The following is a 14,403-nucleotide window of genomic DNA, read 5'->3' as shown; positions in this document are numbered from 1 at the left end:
GTCAGCAGTCAGGTCTGGAGTCAAGTGCCAGCTTTGCCATTTGTTAACTGTAAGTAGGCAAGGCACTTAATCTTAATGACCCTTAGGGAACCTCTCAGTAAGATAAGAATAGTTGCCACTTCTTAATAAAATTTTTAGAATTAAATGACAACATAGAGCACTCAGCACTGTGGATGATGCACAGAGAACATTCAAATATTACTCAAACGTTAGCTATCACTATTATTAAAGTAGAAACTAAAGCAGAGTTTTCATTAAAATAATAAAATCCTTACAAAAAAAAAAAAGTAGGCTTCACAGCTCCAAAATGCTTTCTGTATTTAAAACTCTCCACAGGACTTCTAGTCAAGATGGAGGCACAGGCAGACATGCTTTCCCTCCCTGTGCAACCACAGGGAGAATTACAGCTAAACCCCAAAACAAGTAACACCCAGAACCACCATAAAATCAGACTGTATGGAAGTTCAACAACCAAGGATTTAAAGAAGCCACACTGATCCCGATGAGGAAGGGGTGGGGATGTGAAGTCAGGGCAGAGGGGCAGCAGAAGCAGTGGAATGGGCACACCCACAGTCACGTGTGGTGGATAAAAACTGGGAGGGATGCCTTGGGAGCAAGTGATCCCAGCCCCAAGCCAGACTGCACAGCCCAGGGTTCCAGTGCCTGTAAGATAAAGCCCCATAACTTCTGGCTGTAAAAACCAGTGGGGGTGACAGAAGAAACTGCTGGTTTTTCAGCAGAGTCCATTTAAAGGGCCCACGTGGACTTAACATAGGCAAACCCACCCACAGTGGGCCTCACCACCAGAGCAACAGCAGGAAGGGCACCAGTCACATACGGGAAGTGGGTGAAGTGACGAATGGGGCAAGTGCCGGGCAAACCTCCAGAAGCCAGGCAGTGGCACTGTCCTCTCTCCGAGCCCTCCCCCCACACAGAACCACGCAAGAGTGAAGCGGGCTGTCCAATGATGGCAAATACCTAAGGCTCTGCCTCATACAACTTAACAGGTGTGATAAGACAGGAAATCAAAGCAGCTCTACCTAATACACAGAAGCAAAACTCAGGGGGGCTGCCAAATTGAGGAGACAAAGAAATATGGCCCAAATGAAAGAACTGAACAAAACCCCCCAAAAGAACTAAGTGAAGTGGAAATAGCCAACCTATCAGATGCAGAGTTCAAAACACTGGTGATGAGGATGCTCAGAGAACTCACTGAGCATGGCAACAGCATAAAAAAGGCCCAGGTAGAAATGAAGGTTACACTAAGTGAAATAAAGAAAAATCCACAGGGAACCAATAGTGAGGGGAAGGAAACCAAGGTTCAAATCAATGCTTTGGAACATAAGGAAGAAATAAGCATTCAACCAGAACGGAAAAAAGAAACAAGAATTCAAAAAAACAAGGATGGTATAAGAAGCATCTGGGGACATCTCCAAAGGTGCCCACATCCAAATCATAGGGCTGCCAGGAAGAGAAGAAGAAGAGCAAGAAATTGAAAACTTATTTCAAAAAACAGTGAAAGAAAACTTCCCTAATTTGGCAAATCACAAGTCCTGGAAGAACAGAGAGTACCAAACAAGTTGGACTCAAAGAGGCACACACCAAGACATCATAATTAAAATGCCAAAGGTTAAAGACAGAAAGAATTTTAAAAGCAGCATGAGAAAAGAAGTTAGTTACCTACAGGGGAGTTCCCATAAGACTATCAACTGATTTCTCAAAAGAAACTTTGCAGGCAAGAAGGGACTGGCAAGATGTATTCAAAGTGATGAAACGCAAGGACCCACAACCTACATTACTCTATCCAGCAAAGCTATCATTTCGAATGGAAGGGAAGATAAAGTCCTCCCCAGACAAGGTAAAGCCATCATCACCAGACCATTGTTACAAGAAATGTTAATGAGACTTACTTAAAAAAAGATGATCAAAACTCTGAACATTAAAATGACAACAAACTCACAAGTATCAACAACTGAATAAAAACCAAACCAAAACAAAACAAAACAAAAAAACCCTGAGCAAACAACCAGAACAAGAACAGAATCATAGATATGGAATCATTTGGAGGTTGGGAGGGGGAGGGGGAGCATAGGGGAGGAGGAGCATGGTGAAAAGGGTACAGGGATTAAGAAGCATAGTTGGTAAGTAAAAAATAGACAAGAGGATGTTAGAATAGTATAGTAAATGGAGAAGCCAAAGAACTTGTATGTATGACCCATGGACATGAACAAAGGGGGAGGGAATTGCTAGAGGTAAGGGGGGTCCTAGGTGGAGGGGAGCAAAGGGGAAAAAATTGGTACAACTGTAGCAGCATAATCAATAAAATATACTTAAAAATAATTAAACTCTATACAGAAACTAAGATGTACTTGTAAGTTCATAATAGAGACTCAACATCTGGCTCTTCCTACAATTGGAGAAGGCAATATTAACTATACATGACAGCTCCAGCATTAGTTATAACATATGAATTACTTTCATTCAAAAAATTAAACAACTCACCTGGCTGGTGTAGCTCAGTGGATTGAGCGCGGGCTGGGAACCAAAGTGTCCCAGGTCCGATTCCCAGCCAGGGTACATTTCTGGGTTGCAGGCCATAACCCCCAGCAACCGCACATTGATGTTTCTCTCTCTCTCTTTCTCTCTCTCCCCCTCCCTTCCCTCTCTAAAAATAAATAAATAAATCTTTTAAAAAAATTAAACAACTCAATTTTACTAAATAGAATAATGAATTTTGAAAGAGTTCACAGAATCTATAGAAAAGCTAGTCATGAATGTTCTAAAAGTAATTTTAAGAGACAGACATACCTTGCATAGCCTAGGTTTGCTGGGGCAAATTTGATAGTTGTTTCAAAGAAATCATACTGCAAGTAAATGTTGGGATCAATATCTAAATCAAACTCCAAATTACAGCCTCCAGGGATAGGATCTGTATGAAAAATAAGAAAGTCACTGGACACAGAATTTTCATATATTCAAATTATACTGAGAAAACTGAACTCTACTTTTACAAGAACTTTACGTATAGAAGTTAATTACAGAGCTTCTAGTTTTGTATGACCTAATGAACTGAGATTAAGGGTTCTAGAACAGGAGTCAGTAAATCTTTTCTCCCTAAAGGGTCAGAGAGTGCCTATTTTAAGCTTCAAGGGCCCGATGGTCTCTGTGGCAACTACTCGACCCTACCCTTAGGGCACGAGAATGGCCATAGACAACACATAAGCAAATAGGCATGGCTGCACTCCAACACGACTTTACATACTAATGGTCAGTGGGCAGGATCTGGCTCAGTCTGTGGTTTGCCAAATTCTGGAGTTGAAATGGTCAGAAGGGACAAGATTATTAAGCTGAGATCCGAGAATGGGTTTCAGGGCTTCCATGAATGCCCTGAAATTGCATGTTGAATGTGTACATTTCCTAGGGAGATAGGTTTTTATTAGATTTTGGGGTCTATGACCCCACAAAAGAGAGTGTAAGAATCCTGGGATGGAGAGGGGGAAAAAAACACTACCAAAGAAAAAGGGACTCCTGATAAATGGAGAAGGGGGTGTCTACTTTTTACATGCTTCTTTCAACAGGGAGAAAGACAGTGTCATCCTCAGTTCCGGAAAAGTCTTTGTGTGTACATGAAAGAGTAAGAGATCTCAAAAGACCTCCAAAACCAGTGTACTTGTACATTATTTGAATGCTTAATTAAATACAAAATAAATTTTGGGTATTTCATTTTATTAATAATATGGCTCAAACAGCTGTTCTTACTAGAAATCCTATTCATGACCTTTAAGCAAGACAAAACTTAAGCCAGTCATTTGAGATGAGCTCAACTCCATACAAAGAACTGTATATAGTGGGCTCAAGTGGAGAGCCTGAGGTAAGACAGAACACAAGGCGAACCAAGTTAAGGATGGATAAGATCTCAACTGCATACACTCATCTGCTCATTCCCACAGTTAGGTCCTACGTTCCTCAAACTTAGGAATTCTGGTGGTCCACTCTGTGCAAGATTTGGAATGGAGATACCCCGTGCACGTGTTTTAACATGGTGTGGGTTTTTTCTCAAAATTCTGTGATCTTTCATAATTTCCTTTCACTACATTTATGAGTATTTACCATATGGGAGAAAAGGATATGTATTTTAATTGTGGACCAAGTTCCATTGTTCATCATTTTTCTTTGTACACTGTCCTTCATGGAGGCTTGAAGTCCATGGTTTTTGATCAGGTTACACTTTTGTTACAGATAATACTGTCTTTCTTTGATTCTGGTCACTTTGGGGATTCTTCTTCCTTTACTACCTACTGCTCCCTTTCTTCATTACCATCAAACTTTCAGGGTAGTCTAAATTTCCTCACCTCATCTTTACTCTTCAGTCACTGTAATCTAGTTTTCATCCCCACTGAGGCACTAAAATGACTCTCCTTAAAGGCCACCACTGACTGCACTTTGAAATGGACACTGTCAGTCACTTCTTCTGACCTCTCTGCAATGTACTATTTACCACTCCTTATTTCAGGCAAAGCCTCCTGGCTCTTCTCTTACTTTCCTGACTACTCCCTGGCCTTATGCTTATTCCGGGGCAGTTCGCATCCCCCAGAAACAGTGCCTGGCATGCGGGAGACACTATGAAACACCCAGTATTTGCCATTCTCCAAGTACTCCATTTTTCTTTAGCACCTTCCTCTGCCTAGAATAACCATCTCAAGTGTTCAGGACTACATCTTGTCTTTTTGTTACTGCTTCTCCAAGCACTCCTTAAATGTTTTTTGAATGAATAAATTTCATCAGGCCTGATGAAATATATTATGTTTGCAATAAACACTTTTAATAAGATTACAGTTCTCCCTAAATTTTCATGAACAAGCCCCATATTCTGGACAGCAATGGGAGTCAAAGACAGAAAGGTTACCTGTTTCTGAGTAGGAGAGTGGGATGGCCATATTTTGGACAGGTTCAGCATCTAAAGCCTCCATATACCAAAAGCACATACTCTGTTCTGGTCTGAGAATGAAAACCAGTCCTTTGTCAATGCCTGTTGCTGAGGTACTGGGAAGGAAAGTCTACAGTAAGGGAGAAAAGAGTCTTTATGAATAGGGAGTTGAGCAAAGTATGTAAGTTCCAGAGCTGATCTAGTATGCATGTCCTATTCCAAACCTTCTCAAAGCAAAAAGGAATAAAAACAGGCCTTCTTTAGATAATTAAATAATTTTTTTCACCTCTATGTGAATGTGCCTACACAGACATATGAAAGAACTACTGAAAATACATGCTGTTTGATCAGATGCAATAAAATTTCCAAGCTTTTCAGTTCCCCAAATTAAGACTTACTATGTCAGGTACTAACACTACTACTGAATGATGAAATGAAAAGAACTCCATAATGAGTCTGATGTCCTTTATTCAGGGGAAAACACCCCATGGACTAGGGGAGTGCAATGTCTCATAAGCTGTGGAATACCGTTCCTGAGGGATTTGGGGCAAGAGCGAGCTTCACAGAACATTAAAAACAGCAATGCAGAAACAGGGAATGATGGGCTAGGAGGTCAGGAAGTTCTTAGAACACTCGCAGTCCTATTTTTAGCTAAAACTGAGCTGGAGGATTGTGACTGGCATATGTTACGTTTCCATGACAGGTTTTCCTGTAAGTGCAGACTGACTTGCAGACTGCGTTTTCCATAAGTGACAGATGGGTTTCAATTGGACAAGCATAAGGGAGAATGACCCAAATACTAAATGACAAATTATGGAGCAAACAGTTTCAACAATCCAACCACAATGACCCAAAAAATCCAAAGGGCCACAGTTCATCAGGAAGGGCACAGGAAACAGAAACAGTTCTCTTCACACAGACCACTCACTGCTAGAGCTACTGCAGTCCTGCTTATCACCTCGGTAGTACAGACACAGTGAGAACTAAAGGAACACAGCACAATGAAGAAACGTTATTACAATTAAAGACAACTAAGATTCCTTCTGCATGAAAATTGAGGCCTGAGGTGTTGTTCATCCAAGCCTTTTGTCACATTAGTTATGTTGACATCTCTTTATCCAAGCTCTGTTTCCTCAGAGGTAAAAACAGGCATTGTAACTACTTTGTTGAGCTGTGGTGAGAATTAAATTAATTATATGGCAAACCAGACACTGGGGTTTCTAACTAGAAGCCCCAGAGGCCCAGAGTTTTCAGAGGTCCCCATGACAGCAATCATACAGATGTATCTACACATTTTGCCAGAGAGAGTCCATAGATTGCAGCGGATTCAAAATCTATGGCCCCAGGAGCTAAGAACCACCAGCCTAGCACATGTAGGTATGCAATAAATATGAATGCTTTTTTTCTCTACCCTTTCTCTTCCTTCAAATGTTGTCTGTGCTGTCATGTTGTTAAGAAGGAAATTATGTAAGTGCCATTTTATTATGTCTCCTATGTAAGGGCCTAAATAGGAAGTTTCCTTTTGAATATAGTCCTAGGAAAAAACTTGGCTTCCCCCGAGTAATTGGCATGGTTTTCCTCTAAGAAAGTTAAGAAATTTAACATGTTTTGATTTCTATATGGGTCATAGACACTGTTATCTCTTTCAATTAACAATGTATTCTTTCCTGTTTTCCTCAATTGAACACTTCCATTTCTCGTCTATTAAACTACCACACAATGCACACACTTTCAAACCGTTTATGATAGGAGCAGTACGTCTGAATAAAAAAAATACAGAATACTTAGTTTGGAAGATAATATGACCAATACCTATAAAATATATATGAATTGGACCAAGAGAGCTTTGTCTAGCAAATCCCAGACAATTATTAGAAGATAGGCTTAGGACAAATAAAAGAAACACAACATCACAGAGAGTGGAATTTATTTGTCTAATGGGTCATAGAAACCAAATAGAAATAGATGCATAAAAAATTAAAATAAATGGCAGGTCTTTAACAACTTAGGCTGATCCAAGGCATCTGAAAACTTCCCAGATCTGAGGTTGAGGTTAGGGGGTTAGTGATGACTTCTGTACGAGTTCTACATGCTGCCAGAAGCCCACCACTGGACAAGATGAACTCTGTTTTAGGATTCTTTTGTTTCCATGAGACACCAAAGAATAAAGTTGATCCTAAAGGGTCTTATTAAATGTACAGGTCTTAGTAAACTTCAACACTGAATGGCTAAACAAAAATGAAAACTCATTAAAATGTATCCTCAGATAGAAATCATTAAGGGCCTGGTAAAGTAATAAAAAGAAAAAGTGGGAAATCATGAGAAAAACTCTAACTACATTCAGACAGGAAACACTTGGCACAACTTGTCCCTCCCCCCCACCCCCAGAACACAGCACTCTGTCACCTCCTCTTGATGCCACATGTCACCACGCTCAGGTAAGGCCTGACATACTCACCTCTTAGCCAGTCTAAACCATTAACTTAAAAGAAACCAAACTTAATTTGTTGAAAAATGTAAGATATACAGTTAAACAGAAAGAGGCATCAAATTCTAATGCTTATACTAAAATGCACGGCCTCCAAACATGGAGAAGTTTGCACAGAAATAATCCTTTGTACTTACCTTGGTAAAAGAAATTGTTGTATTCTGATACTGTGAATGCATTTGGAAAATAAGAAAAGTCACATTGCTGGAAATATTACGCAAAATAGCTTCTTCTGGAAAGGGCCTGCTGAGCTTGAAGTACCTAAATTTTCCCACAGAAAACTCAGTAATACCTAGAACGAGAGAAATGTTTCATTGTAATATATGCACAGCTAATATCCATTTGTAGAGATCATGTATGTGAACATGCACACTACTAATTTAATGATCAGAAAGAAAAACCAGTCGAGATCAACATTGTCACTGCCCCTATTTCACTGATGAGGACAATCTTAAAGAGGTGAAGCAGCCCACCAGGGTGAATCGGCTAGTGAGTGGTAGAACTAAGAACTAAAGTGGTAAAAAGGTATTTCAAAAGATGCAAACAATACTTAAAGTGGCTGAGGGTGTTCAAGGTACCCGGCTCCCAGAGCCGACAAAAATTTCCCATCTGGTAGCAACTCTACCGATTCTATTCTGAACAGAGTCCCTGAATTTAAGAACTAACGGCCATGGGGAGCTACTACTAATTGTGAATGCACTGGAATGAAAGAACAGTATGATCTAATGAATTCTGAAGTTATCCTGGAGACACAGAGTTGACTTCAATTTTATGCCACCATTTACTAGCTGTGTGATCTTAGACAAGTTTCTTAACTCCCTTGAACCTCAATTTCTTCACCTGTCAAACGGGACTGTATTACCTAGCTTGCAAAAGAAGGTGCCATCAACACTGGCAAAAATGTCATTTGAATGCTCATGCCAGATACTTCACATATAGTCATGAACCACAGGTATTCTGGAAAAAAAGAGCTTTTTGTTAGTTTAAAGATCAAGTTCAGAGTCCACATAAAAGAGAAGTTATAACAATAGCTTTCCAGCACCTCGTCTAGGCCCTTCTCATCTGTCTACTTGCCTCCATTTCTGGTTGTGTGTAACTCACTCACTCTGTCCCTGGTTCTCTGTGTGTCTTTTTTTTTTTTTTTAAGATTTTATTTATTTATTTTTTGAGAGAGGGGAAGGGAGGGAAAAAGCGAGGGAGAACAACATAGATATCAGTCAGTTGTCTCTCATATGCCCCTAGCTGGGACCTGGCCCGCAACCTGGGCATGTGTCCTGCCTAGGAATCAAACTGGCGACCTTCCTGTTTGCAGTCCACTGAGCCACACGAGCCATGGCCTCTATGTGTCTTTGTCCCAGCTGTACATCAGTTCTTTCTTAGTCCAACCTAATTCTCAAATAATCTACTAAACAGGTAAACCGGAGTGAAGATAAATCACAAGTAAGAAATATCTGTAGAACCAGCCCTGGCGGGTGTAGCTCAGTGGATTGAGCACAGGCTGCGAACCAAAGTGTCGCAGGTTCGATTCCCAGTTGGGGCACATGCCTGGGTTGCGGGCCACAGCCCCCAGCAACCGCACATTGATGTTTCTCCCTCCCTCCCTCCCTCTGTCTCTCTCTCAAAATAAATAAACTCTTTAAAAAAAATTTTTAAAACTGTACTTGAACAATGATTGAAATAAAAAAAAATTTTTTTTTTAAAAAGAAATATTTGTAGAACCAAACTGTTCACTGCTTTGAAAGACAGTAAGGAAAAATAGGATGAGGATATTAAAATACATTATTAAACAACCAGTAACTTAAAATTAGTAGGGGTATTAAATGTAGACATCCCTGGGAATATATTTTAAGTGATTTCTCTTTTGTTTATACAGTTCACTGTTTATAAAAATTTCTATAGTGATAGTGAGGTGTTCTTATCAGAAAGAAGCTACACAATTTGAAAAACATTCATGCTCTTTTTGAAACCTTCATGCTTGGAAGGCCCTTTTCCATATGCACGTGCAGTTGACATAGAAACCTCTCCCGAAAATACAGTTTCCCTGTGATTCCATTTTTCACGTAATTCAAGCAACCTTCCGTGAGGGTTTGGGCCTGCACTCTTATGTTCCATTGGTCTCTCTATCTAAGCTAACATTAGGGTTACATCTTGTTTTTCTGCCCCAAATTTGTTCTTCCTCTTCAAGACTATCTTGACTATTTTTGGCCCTTTTTCACTTCCATGTAAATTTTAGAAACTGGCTTCTCAATTTATACACACACACACACACACACACACAGATTAAAAAAATCTTGCTGGGACTTAGACTTGGATGGCACTAAATGTATTAATTTAGGGAGAAATGACATCTTTATAACAGAATTTTCTAACCTATGAATTTGAGATAGCCTTCTACATACTGTTTCTCAATTCATCTCAAGAATGTTGTATAGTTTTCTCTGTAGTGCCTCTACATACCCCGTTATAATTAGCCTTAAATATTTAATGTTTCTTGATGCTATTATAAACTTACCTCTTCTTTTATTTTTAATATTTTTTAAATGTTTATTGATTTTAGAGGGAGAAGAAGAAAAAGAGAGAAACATTGAGGTGAGAGAGGAACACTGAGTGTCTGCCTTCCGTATACGCCCCAACAGTGGATTGAACCCACAGCCTAGGGATGTGCCTTGACTGGAAGTCACACCCCCAGTCTTTTGGTGTATAGGATGATACTCCTCCAACCAACTGAGCCACACTGGCCAGGCAACTTACTTTTTCTTTTAACTGTAAATTTCTAGTTATCTCTTCACCAATATGCCTTTTTAAAAAGTTCTCCAGCTGATTTCTAATGTTCAGCCAGAGTTGAGAACACCTAATTCAACATTTGATGAGTTAGGGAACGATAAGTAATTTTTTCCTATTTCAGTTATCTTTAATCTAACTTCTGCATGAAAATCCTTTGGCAGCGTTACCTCTGCATAGTCTGAGAGCCATTTCACAATTTCTTTAAAAAAATTATTTATTTATTTTTAGGGGGGAGAAAAAGAGGGAGAGAATTCAATGTGTGGTTGCCTCTCACATGCCCCCTGCTGGGGACCTGGCCTGCAACCCAGGTTGTGCTCTGACTGGGAGTCGAACCAGCAACCCTTTGGTTCACAGGCTGTTATTCAATCTGCTGAGCCACACCAGCCAGGGCCATTTCACGATTTTTATAGAAGGTTGTGTATTAACAAAATCAGTTATGGTTTAACTCCTGGCTATACAGGGCTTTGTCATGTTTGACATTCCGAAACCTAGTACACTACTGGTCACCTAGCTGACACATAGTAAACACTGAGTAAATGATAGTTCAATTTTATGATCTCAGGGAAGTAATTTCTCAGGGCCTGAGTTCCCTCATGGTACAATAAAATGGAGGTAACTGTGCTACATAAATCCCTTGGCTGCTGCAAGTATCAAACAAATGGGGAAAATTCTGTAAACTGTCCAACACCACCCACTAAAATAGTATTAACCTCCATTAGCTTTCCAGTGTTTCAGAGGCTCATCTTATGTTAAACAAAAAGAGTCAGACATTCAGTAAGGTCCTACAAATAAACCAGTGGGAAGAAGAGGACTAACAGGTGTTAAGTGCTCGGCACATCCATCATAAGCATCAAGTTGAGAAGGAGACTTCCTCAGAGGGACAAGGAAAAATACTGAAAGTCAAGGTAACTTGAACAGCTCAGTCTAGCAGAATCTGCCCTTAATTTCTACTCATAAAAGCACACAGGGCAAATAAAGGCATACAACCAAAATATATCCTGTAGAAGTCAAGAGGAACCTCATTCACCTCGAAGCCATCTGGAAAGGGATCTGTCAGAAACACTTTATGAGGCATAATTAGATCTTGTGACTTTGGGAGTGGGAGGAAAACTACATCAAGCAATATTACAGAGCAGATGGCTACCACGGAGACAGCACCTTTATACTGTATCTCTCCTCTAGAAAGCAGTGCCTCTGGGGTTTTTTTGGTTTTGCTAAAAATATTTTTTACCATCTGATCCATAACAGGGGGGACTCTTCTATTTTTCATACTCTTCCTCATTGCTACCCAACTTTTCTTCCCAAGAATTTCATTTGACAGAGAACTACCCAATCCCTTTTCTTTTCCTATCGGATCCTAAACCTTGCAAACTTAAAATTTTCAACTCTTCATTTTACCATTTTTGTATTGTGCTCCATTGTTTGTATTTTCACTCAACAACCAAATTCTAGGAGAGATCTGTGAAAGTTCAGTCTACATAATTCTCTTCAAATGAAATATTAAAAATAGAAGCAGTTCATTTAGCTGCTGGAACTGGTTGGCATTCAACTGCCCCTCCCAATTGCTCATTTATATCTTATGAAGTTTCATTAGCCCTAAAAGCTGAAAGGAAACACAAAAGTGTACATACCACCTGTCACATACTTTCAAGAGAAAAAGATCACTAGCAACTAACTACATAAATGGCCTGCTCCCTTACTTACAACACTATCAATAGCACACGTATTAGAAGGTTCAAATGACATTCTGCACAACTCCAACTGCTATGTAACTTCATGTGAGTTCATGGATTCGAAATAAACAATAACGATAGGCGTCAAGGCAGTAAAGAACTGGAACTCCAAGGCAAGGGTAAACTGTTGAAATGTGTGACACCCCTCTTGTGCCCACTGGTCACAGAGAGCATCCTCTTCATTCTAGGAACTCTGTCTGCCCCTTTCAAAGATGCATTTGGCTTTCAAGCCACTACTCAAGTGGTGTAAGGGAACCTGTCCTGCTAAAGATGGGTAGGTCCTCCTAAATTACAGCAGTTGCTTAATTTATTCAGCTTGCCTAGTTATCAGAATCCACAAACAGAAATCTAGCCACTTTCCAGCAGGAGAATACAAGTCTTGAACTGAACTAAGTCTTTCTTAATTTCTATACTGATTTTTATCTGACAAATGTGGAGAACATCAGCTTTATCATCACTCAGCAGTCAAGTTCCCACATGTCCTTCTGCACAGAGCAACAACACTAACGCAAGGCAAAAAGAATAACATGGTAGATGAAATATAAGGGCTGAAGTCACAGAAAAGGGGCAAGAAATAGCATCTGAAAAAATACTACTCTCTCAATTGCTCACATTTCTCAACTTTTGTATAAAAATACTAACACACAGACCTAGAGATGAAAAGTTCTGGGCTGCAGCCCTCCTGACTCAGGGTCTAGCCTGGATCCACTACAAACTCAATCTCTCTAATTCTTCACCTGTTAAAATGGAGGAGCATCATCTCTTCTACCTCCATCATAAGGCTATTGTGAGAAATGAGAACTCACAGAAGAATTGAGAGTAAAGCACCATACTAAGTTAAATATTGGGGGCAGCTTTGACAACCCGCTGGAAGGACCTTGAAATTGGCAGCAAAACTTATTCAGGTTCAAATGCTGCCTGTGCCCTTATTTGCTGTCTGCTTGGGTAGTGAGCATCATCACCTTCCGCCTGGGATTCACCCTCTGCCACGTGAGGCTTAAATAACAGTTCCATGAACAACACCTGACACATTCTGCACTGCAATGAATGTTAGTATCCTATGATAAAAGAGGCTATTTTTTTCTGTAAAAATATAACTTCCCTTTTCAGCTTTGGCCTTAAGTTCTATGCAAAGATTCCAGAACTCAATTTGCATAAGAGCTTTTCAAAGATACGTATTTAGGAACAAAATCACATTATTCATAAAACACTATGTTTCAGAACCGTAACTAGTCTCTTAACCTCAAGGGAAAAGCACATGATGATCAGCTCAGCACAATTAGTGCTTTTCACAATTTATATATTAACAAACCACGCATTACGACTAAAACCCATCATTCGCCAAGCACATGACCTACAATCTAAAACCCAATCTGAGCTCACTTTTCCTCTCAAACTCTGTCGAGTTTACCAACTAGAAAAGCATCTAGATTTTGGAGTGTAAAAACCTGCTGCAGTCGGGAGGATCATCAATCGTAAAGCCCTCGCTTTTGCACCAAGCCTTACAGTCCAAAGGCTCAGATACACCCCTTGGGATCAAAGCGGTGCTTTCAAGTGTTAAATTAAACCCACAAACACGGCTGTTCCCTCAGGGAAAGAGAGTTACGTATCTCTTCCCATTTCCACAGCCTAAATTAGGAGGCCTCCTAAGCAAAGGGGATTGTCTTCTGCAGGAGAGGACTCTGATCCGCTCCTGCTGGCTCTGAACTCTGAACCTCTCCCGCTAGGTGGATATACCCTGAGGTGGATTTCGACCGTGCAAGAAATACAAAAAGCAGCTTGGGTTGCAGAAACTGGGCCACCCTGACCTTACCCACGCTGGAGTTCCCGACGATCTCGGCTCCACCAGCCACCCCGGGCAGCGCCGCCAGCGCCGCCAGCACCGTCAGCCGAAGGATCCCCATAGCAGCCCGGGCCCGGCGCAGCCGACGCCAGGGTCGGACAGCGGCGCGCTCCGAACAGCGCAGCCTGGCCCTCGCTACCCCGGGGCGCTCGCGCTCGGCGCCATCGCCCGCCAAGGACTCGCGCCGCGCACCAGCCAGGTCCGCAGGCTGGCCGGCAACCTGGGCCACACTCCCCACTGCACCTACGGCGCTTTCTCTCTCCCTCCAACTACCGCCTGCCGCCCCGCCCCTTTTACGTCACCGCCCTGCGGCCCAGGAGGGGGGGGGGGTGACCAACAGAGCGGTGTCTCCGCGCGGCGCGCGCCCCCTCGCGGCGCCGGGTGGGCTCCCGGCAGGCGGCGTTCCCACGTCCCCGCGCTGAGCTCGAAGGAGACCCAGGAAGTTCTGTGGTGTAACCTGCACTTCTCCCTTTTTTATCTCTCCCATTTACGAAAGCCACCGTTAAAGTAAAAAGAACGTTGTTGCGGCCTAAATTTCTAGGCTCCCTGTTCCCGAATTTAACGATCCGTTGCAAAAAGAAAATAGAAAGAGGAATCGGGTGCTCAAAACGCCAGAATAACGGTTTCC

At 41.3% G+C, this 14,403-nt stretch overlaps 1 protein-coding gene across 1 annotated transcript in view; it reads right to left on the bottom strand.

The window, feature by feature from the left end:
- Nucleotides 1–14,002, bottom strand: part of TM7SF3 (transmembrane 7 superfamily member 3) — a 28,887-nt gene extending 14,885 nt beyond the window's left edge. Inside the window, exons 1-4 of the mRNA XM_028532210.2 lie at nucleotides 13,746–14,002; nucleotides 7,553–7,707; nucleotides 4,907–5,057; nucleotides 2,809–2,929 (exon numbers count right to left, since the gene is read on the bottom strand). Of these exons, the coding sequence (XP_028388011.1) occupies nucleotides 2,809–2,929; nucleotides 4,907–5,057; nucleotides 7,553–7,707; nucleotides 13,746–13,836 (518 nt within the window). The 5' untranslated portion in view covers nucleotides 13,837–14,002. The remainder of the gene's footprint in view (nucleotides 1–2,808; nucleotides 2,930–4,906; nucleotides 5,058–7,552; nucleotides 7,708–13,745) is intronic.
- Nucleotides 14,003–14,403: the final 401 nt, after the last annotated feature.

The sequence above is a fragment of the Phyllostomus discolor genome, chromosome 2 (assembly GCF_004126475.2).
Source record: "Phyllostomus discolor isolate MPI-MPIP mPhyDis1 chromosome 2, mPhyDis1.pri.v3, whole genome shotgun sequence".
NCBI lineage: Eukaryota > Metazoa > Chordata > Mammalia > Chiroptera > Phyllostomidae > Phyllostomus > Phyllostomus discolor.
Note: the sequence above shows the minus strand (reverse complement) of the source record. Positions and strands in the feature narration are given on the sequence as shown.